The sequence below is a fragment of the Ictalurus punctatus genome, chromosome 7 (assembly GCF_001660625.3).
Source record: "Ictalurus punctatus breed USDA103 chromosome 7, Coco_2.0, whole genome shotgun sequence".
Classification (NCBI taxonomy): domain Eukaryota; kingdom Metazoa; phylum Chordata; class Actinopteri; order Siluriformes; family Ictaluridae; genus Ictalurus; species Ictalurus punctatus.
The window spans coordinates 26,426,184-26,434,694 of record NC_030422.2 but is presented as its reverse complement, the minus strand read 5'-3'; the positions used below and the strand labels follow the sequence as shown (position 1 = coordinate 26,434,694).

The following is an 8,511-nucleotide window of genomic DNA, read 5'->3' as shown; positions in this document are numbered from 1 at the left end:
CCGCGACCATGATTCCTGCCTTGCCCCGTGTATGCCTGTTTAAGTCATTAGGCCTTATGAAAGATGACTAGGCATTAAATGAGCTACACATCTTGAGATTTTCTGAGCTATTGTCACAGTGATAAATCCTAAATAAAAAGTCAAAGTAAAAAAAGGGGTTTTCCTTAACGCCTAACTGGGAGTTAGTATGTGTAAGTGTTTTCTGATCATTTGCTAGATAATTCCCACTGGATATTTAGTAAAGACTGAAATCTTGTTTTTCCACAGACTTATTGTTTTTATTAAAATATTAAAACGTATCAGAACAAAAGCAGACTTCACTCCAAAACTTATCTGCACAGGTATTTACTTCATAAAATATTACAAAATAAGAATTACTCCATTTAATTACAAATATTATACTGTATCAAACCACAATGCATATTTATCCCTGAGTAAATCCTAAATTAAGCAAATGGGAAATTAATTTAAAAAAATATTTTAAATTAATATTCAGTTTAAACAAAGTAATATATAAGTCATATAGCTAAAACAACAACAACAACAATAATACAAAGTAAAGCTTAAATAGTAAATATAAATGCATATGAGTATTACAAATACATCAGGAAAATAAATCACTCCATTAAAAAAAATAATAATAAATTGCATGTTGAGAATTAAAGCTTTCAACCAAAATCAAAGAAACAGCATCACAGCCACTCATCACTAAAACTGTACTTACTGACAGAGCACATACACGAATGTGTTCTCTGTTGCACTGGGAGATGCTGTTATTTAAAAGCTAGATGATAAAATAATGTAAAAACCTGAGGCTCAGACAGACGCTTCAGCTTCTATCACTCTGTACGGTCTGTTGTCCTCATCAGGGTCAGCTGTAAAATACATGAACACTTCAAATTAGCCTCTTATTAAATGTTAGGGTTTAATTTTATGGCTAATGAAGAACACTGTGAGGTCTTACTTCGAGCTCTGTAACATTTCACTGCCAGAATGATGGTCACCAGCACATACGGAGAGGCCGCTACTGCACTGCTGAGGAGCTTCAGTACCGACAGTGGAGCTTTTCCATCTGATAGAACTGCAGGGAAAAATACCATGGATAATAAAATAATAATAATATAATTTACAAACTAATAAACTATAATTAATCATATATAAAGCATTAATTTACTGGTCATACATTTACGCTTCATGCCAAAATATGAGTCTAATATTTCTCTATTAAGTCTGAACAGATGTCTTAATATGTTACTTTATTTAATAACATACAGGCGTTTCTCTGGAACATTTAATTGAACATTAGGACAGTTATATTTGCTCTTTCCTACTGATAACGTAAAAGACATAAAATAAACATCTAAGACAAAATGTAAATAAAAATCAGGCTGGATTTTGGACAGTGCTGTATTGTTGAGCATGAGCTGAGAGGCTGGTTGATGACAGTCACCTGGCAGGTTAGTCACAGCCTATAGATGGTTTGTTGACTGTAAAGTGTCTAAAGTGGGCTTTAATAAATAAATTGTTAATGCTTGAAATGCAAGCATCTTGTCTAAACATTAACACAGAGTCTAGCCTGCCAGTCTTTGATAATAACAAAGGTTTATCTGGTCAACAGTACTTCAAATACAACATAACTTGTTCTTATTTTACTCAAAAATGCTGTAAAAGTGGTGTTATTTCAAGGAGGTTTAATGAGATTTCTACACTATAAATTCTAAACAGTAATAAATATAGAGTTGCTTAGAAAGTGTAAAGAAGCAATAAGTCATAATAAATATTGTGAAAATGCTTTAAGAATGGAAAACTGACTCCAACACAGCAAAAATTTTATTTAAAGTAATATACGAATTATTTCTCACCTCTGACTGAAACCCAGCTTTTCAGTGACTCTCCTCTCTCTGGGTGTTTACAGTGGTAGAAACCTTCATCTGACTTTGACACAGTACTGATGGTCATCTCTCCTGTAGTCTGGGACTGGAGAACTGAATCATCTTTATAAAAATCAACACCAGAGTCTGAGATCTTTGAGTTGCGATATAAACAGCGTAAAGTCAGAGGATGTCCCTCAGTCACAGGATGGACAGGACTCTCCAGGATCACATCACCATCTGTGGAAAAGAGAAAGAAGACACTGAAAACACATAGAGTCTAAAATCAAGTATAATTCTAACATTCAGACCTCTATCTGTTTCATGTAGCATTACTGTATGACCACATTGCCATATTTATGACCAAATGATTGTGGAAGATTTGACAATAGCAGGCAAAAATAATGACATTTGATTTCTAACACACTCCATTCTCTATAAGGAGCACTTTCTATCAGGTAAGTTATTGGCTAAAGCTATGTATGAGCTAAATGAATTATCTGATGAGCAGAGGGTTGTATGTTTAATGTTGTTGTTTGTTGTTTTACTCATGGATTTTATGAATATTAAATATCTTCTTGTACCTATCTGTAGGTAATAGTGTTATCCTGCCTGCAACACAAGTAACATCATAAATCTTAAAGAACATGGACGAAACTTAAGAACTAACTATGAGCTAGAACTAACTAGTTTATACATTAAAGTTTTCATCATGTATTAAGATTATGTAAATGTACAACTATGCAGTTATGTTAACCAAGGCAGACTGATGCAGAGAGAATATCAGTTCATTTCTTTACAACACTTTAGAATTGATTTTTTTGTCAATGTTAATTCCAGGTATGTATATTAATCTATTACTCATGAGAACATTGAAGACTCACTGTGCACTGTGATGTTGACAGGATTACTGCGTCCTCCAGATTCAGACTGACACCAGTAAACTCCAGTGTGTGATGTAGAGAGGGAGCTGATGTTACATGTAGATCCTGAAACTGATGAACAATCAGACACTGTCTCACTGTGTGTGTATCCTCTCACTGTCCATCCAGTAGAGTCACTCTGGTCCTCACAGCTCAGTGAGAGAGAGTCAGCAGTAAAGTGTTGAGTTCTGCTGGGATTGATGATCAGAGACACTGGAGGAGATTCACCTGAAACACACACGTTATATATTATGGTTGTGAACAGAACAGATTACACATGGAAAATGAATGATATAGTAGACAGACAGATAGAAAACATAATGAATATTTTAAATGTCACCACTGAGCATGTCAAATAAAGCATTATGATAAAAATCCGTAGATAGTATGTACTTGTCTTATCTGTCTTATCTGCATTTCAAATAAAAAAATGTCAAAAACAAAAAAATACACGAGTGTCATACAGTGTTAATCCTTTAAAGTCTGAGAAAACAGCAGTGAGTTCAGATTTAGTAACTACACACCTTTCCTAGTAGTTACTGAACACGGTGTAGGATGAGTAACTGAATAATAAACTGTCAGTTTAAAGAGTCAATGCTCACTATTTATTAACAATATACATTATGTTGAGACATGTTTATAAATCATCAAGTAATTAGATTTAGTAATTCACTGGGCATTACTGGAGTTTATAAAATGCTCATGAAACATTATCAAATAATAATGATTACACAACTGTAAAAGTTTCAGATTTTTCGTGCTACAAAAAATCTAAAAATGTTGTTGATTTATTTCCTCACCAGTGATGCACAGTGGCTGTAGGTTACTGTCCCGTGTGTGAAAGACTGATTCTCCTCTCTCTGCTCTGCACATATAAACTCCTGTGTGATTCACAGTAACATTAGTGAGAGTGTAGGAGCCTCCAGATCCTCTGCTGCTGTCTGAGAGAAGCTCTGAACCATACAAGACATTGCCACGACGGCCAGTTACTTCAATTAAGCCGTTTCTGTAGGGAACAGCAGTGTACCAGCTGAATGTCCAGCCTGTAGAGGAGTTTTTAACCTCACAGCTTAGAGTCACTGAGTCTCCTTCATTCAGCCAGCGCAGGGGAGACACACTCACTACTGCCTCTGCTACATCTGATGGACAACAAATGTAAAGAAATAAAATAAATAAAATCATACAGAGTGGTAATCTTATTATATATAATTAATGACAAGATAAAACAAACTCACACACTCACCTGATACAGTGAGTGTAACAGCATCACTGATCTCTGATCTCTGATTGTCACTGCATCTCCACCCTCTGCAGGTGTAATCACCACTGTCATCATTTATAACTGAGCTGAAGCTGAACTCCTGTGTTGTGGGGGATGGGTAGAATGTTTTATCTTTCTTATTCCAGCTGTATTTCCACTCAGTGTCTCCTCCTCCCTGTATTTCACATCTGAGAGTCACAGTCTCTCCTCTGAACACATGTTTATCAGGCTTTATGGTCACCACAGGTTTAGGACTCTCTGTAAGAAAATTACACCGATATAATACACAGATTAGATCTCAGCACTATTATTAAATCAGAAGCAACATTTGTAGATGGAATTCTGATTCAAGATAACCACATTCAGTGCACATAAATCATCTGTACATTTTCAGGCTATTTCTACTGAACCATCATTTAATAACAACTGAACAACTGAAATGATGATGCACATTTTCCTACAAAAATACTTGTTTCTTTTTTAAATTAAATAAACTCATTGCAAACTTCAGAACTAATAAAGTATGTTGATATTTGAATGTATGATACTTATATTAAATATGATCATATTTAAATTTTTGTTAATAATAATATAATAATATTTCTTTTTGTTAAGTACAGAAATTAAAAGAACGGAAAAAAAAGTGAGTCTTCAGTGTGAAGTCAGCAAAATAAGAGATTAAACTAAGTGTAGCGCATTAAAGATAAGGTCATATGCTAAAAATGACTAATTTACTGAGTAAAAATGATCTTTCTATTTGAAATGCTGCATTTTACTGAAACTAAGTGACAATAACTAGGACATACACTTACTGTATTTACTCATCATCACTCAATGCATATGTCAGGGGGTTAAATGAAACATTATACTGTATACAGGTCAGTGAAGTTCATGCAAAAGACCGTTTTATCCAAAATTAGCATACAGTTAGTGCTGTTAAAGTAGTGTGGATGAAGTGGATGAAGTAGTCTGGATGAAGGAAAACCATCTTAAACTTAACCTGGCAAAATCTGAGCTTCTCGTCATCCCAGCCTGTCCCTCAATCAACCACAACCTCACTGTACAGCTCGGCTCACTCACACTCATGCCAACCAGGATGGCCAGGAACCTTGGGGTGATTCTTGATAATGGCTTGACCTTTGCAGACCATATCTCAGCAACTGCAAGGTCCTGTAGGTTCATCCTTTACAACAAGAAAATCCGACCCTACATCACCAAACAGGCTACACAGATTCTAATCCAGGCTCTTGTAATCTCTAAACTGGACTACTGCAACTCACTGCTTTCAGGCCTCCCAGCCAGCTCCATCAAACCCCTTGAGATGATTCAGAATGCTGCAGCGCGCCTCGTCTTCAACCAGTCCAAGAGAACCCAAGTCACACCCCTCTTCATCTCCCTCCACTGGCTTCCTGTAGCTGCCCGCATCAAGTTCAAGGCCTTGATGCTCACCTACAAGACCTTGTCTGAAACAGCACCTCCTACCTCAACTCTCTCCTGAAGGCCTACGTTCCCTCTCGCAATCTGCGACGGATTAGCGACCGACGTCTAGCAGTTCGGACTCAGCGTGGCGCTAGGTCCCTTTCCAAAACCTTCACACTAACTGTTCCTCAGTGGTGGAATGCACTTCCAATATCAATCCGGACCGCAGAATCTCTCACCATCTTCAAAAAACAACTAAAGACCCACCTCTTCAATGAACACCTAACAAACTCAAAAAAAAAAAAAAAAATGCACTTACAACTCTACTCTGCACTTTGCTTCTTCTTGAATTCAATTAATAGATCTTGTATGGTAGCACTTGTATTGTTCTCTGCTTGATATCGCTTTGCTTGTATCTTTCTCATTTGTAAGTCGCTTTGGATAAAAGCGTCTGCTAAGTGAATAAATGTAATGTAAATGTAGTGTGTCTGCTACAAGGCGATGTATTTCTTTCATATATATGTACAAAAATATACAAATGGATGATGTGGTGTAAATTTAGGTTAATAATAATAATGACTTTCATATAGTTTGTGGATCATTAATGAACAGATGAAAAGGTGATTACTGTTTTGAAATATAGAATAATTAAGTATATTGTATAATGAGTACACTGAAAAGTGAATTTGTACATTGGAGCATGTTAATCAATGTGTTTATTACAGATTCAGGGATATGTAAATGATGCGTAGTCTTAAATAATTATACTGTACGATCACTGGCTCTCTGCTATGATGCATGATGTGGATATAGGACTTATACTCTTGTAAGTTTTTCTTTAATAGTTGGAAGTTTGCAGTCCGTGTTTTGATAAGGACACAGCAGATTGTGCTGTTCCCTGCTGTGGGCTGGCTAGACTGGTCCTTTGTTCAATTATGCACATTTGTGTGGTTGCTGAACTCATTGCAGTTCTGCAGGAAGAATGGGCTAAAATTCCTCCTGAAGGATGTGCAGGTCTGATCCACAGCAACAGGAAGTGCCTGGTTGAGGGTATTGCTGCCGGGGGGTCAACCAGTTATTAATTCTAAGTGTTCACTTACTTTTTCCACTGCCATTTTGAATGTTGAAAGAGTGTTTTCAATAAAGACATGAGGGATCAGAATTTATTTTGTGTTATTCTTTTAGGCACATCATATTTGCCAATACCCTTGACTTAGATGAAGATCGGATCACATTTTATGACAAATTTATGTAGAAAACCATGAAATTCCAAAACGTTCACATACTTTTTCTTGCCACTGTTTCTATCTTTCTCCCCCATTGTAGATGGTCATGGAGAGAATGGACCCTTGAGCCTTTGCATTCCTTACACCACCACTAAAGTACACATTTTAACATGTATTTTATTAATCAGTAAATAAATTGTGTAATGCAATACGCAATTGTGTATTTATGTCCAGTTGATTCATACTTAAAACAATCACAAAGCATGTAAAGACTAGCTGAAAGAGGTACAGGCTTCTACGGTACAGGATTACCGTAATTTCCGGACTATAAACCGCTACTTTTTTCACACGCTTTGAACACTGCGGTTTAAACAATGATGCGGCTAATTTATGGATTTTTACGGGCTAACAAGCTTCATGCCGCCAAAACATTTAGCATCGTCACATCGGACCAATGAAATGACTGAACAGGTCACAGTGGACCAATGAAACTGTTCGAATTAAATCAAACGCACTCGCACTAAATTCTTCAGATCGGTCACTTTGCGCTTCATGCACACCCCCTCATCATGGAAAACACACGAAGAAATGCATACGATGCAGCTTTCAAGTTAAAGTGGCACTCCGAGTTGAGTGGGAGGCTTGGATGACTAGCGGCGAGAAATCATTTACCAAAACTGGCCGCATGCGAAGAGCAACTTTTGCTCCAGTCTGCCAGTGGATCCTAACAGCGTGGAGCAGTGTCCAGTGATCTACCATCACCAGCGGGTTTGGAAAGGCTGGACTGCTGCGTGATGAAGAGGACAGCACAAGCTCAAGGCCGAATTTACCCCGAGACGTAAGTGACATCGAGAGCGACAACGAAAGAGAGACTGAGGAAGTGTGACGAAGTACCGGTCATTCTGAGGCTGTTCACTTCCGACACTGAAGAAGACGACTTTAGTGGTTTTAGTGCGCAGGAGGAAGATGAAGATAGCGATCAATGACTTTTCCTGGTAGGCAACTGTACTTTTTTATTTTTTTTAACCAGCCGTGTTACAGGCACTGTTCGGAAAAAAAAAAAAAAACATTTATGGTACGTATTTAATTAAAAGTAATAATAATAAAAAAATCTTTCTGTGGAACATCTTTCTGTGTAAATATCTCATGTTACAACATGGACACCTGCTTCTTATAGACAAGTGTGGCCTATATATGTAAAATTTTTTCTTTTCTTTTTAAAGTTAGTGGGTGCGGGGTATATTCAGATGCGCTCAATAGTCCGAAGATTACGGTATACGTTATTGTATGCCGTATGAGGGTACGGGCTTCTACAGTATAGGATCATTCGTTATTGTATGCGGTATGAGGGTACGGGCTTCTACAGTATAGGGTTATTTGTTATTGTATGCGGTATGAGGGTACGGGCTTCTACAGTATAGGATTATTCGTTATTGTGTGCCATATGAGGGTACGGGCTTCTACAGTATAGGATTATATGTTATTGTATGCGGTATGAGGGTACGGGCTTCTACAGTATAGGATTATTCGTTATTGTGTGCCATATGAGGGTACGGGCTTCTACAGTATAGGATTAATTGTTATTGTATGCTGTATGAGGGTACGGGCTTCTACAGTATAGGATTATTCGTTATTGTGTGCCATATGATGGTACGATAGGAATATAAGATAATGAATGTTTTTTTCCCTTACTATAGGTTGTTGCCTTGGTGATATTAGTGACAGCACTGTCTCAATCTGTACAACATATTGCAAAACATTTATTACCAGTAGATTATTACTAGTTGTCCAATAGTTAAAGCAGAGGTTCT

The 8,511-nt window shown here is 37.0% G+C and overlaps 1 protein-coding gene across 1 annotated transcript; it reads right to left on the bottom strand.

The window, feature by feature from the left end:
- Positions 1-280: 280 nt before the first annotated feature.
- On the bottom strand, positions 281-4,880 carry LOC128633104 (low affinity immunoglobulin gamma Fc region receptor II). The gene is made up of 7 exons (XM_053681836.1): positions 4,868-4,880; positions 4,119-4,313; positions 3,595-3,933; positions 2,756-3,022; positions 1,863-2,111; positions 965-1,081; positions 281-875 (listed from the first exon to the last, which is right to left on the bottom strand). Exons 1-7 carry the CDS (start codon positions 4,878-4,880, stop codon positions 817-819), a joined length of 1,239 nt encoding a protein of 412 aa, XP_053537811.1. The 3' UTR covers positions 281-816.
- Between the last annotated feature and the right edge of the window lie 3,631 nt (positions 4,881-8,511).

Excerpts from the sequence above, each read along its gene's own strand:
- LOC128633104 (XM_053681836.1), bottom strand. Across the intron at positions 2,112-2,755 it reads TGTCAACATCACAGTGCACA|ATGGTGATGTGATCCTGGAG; the intron begins GTGAGTCTTCAA and ends TCTTTTCCACAG. Across the intron at positions 1,082-1,862 it reads AAGCTGGGTTTCAGTCAGAG|TTCTATCAGATGGAAAAGCT; the intron begins GTGAGAAATAAT and ends TTTTCCCTGCAG.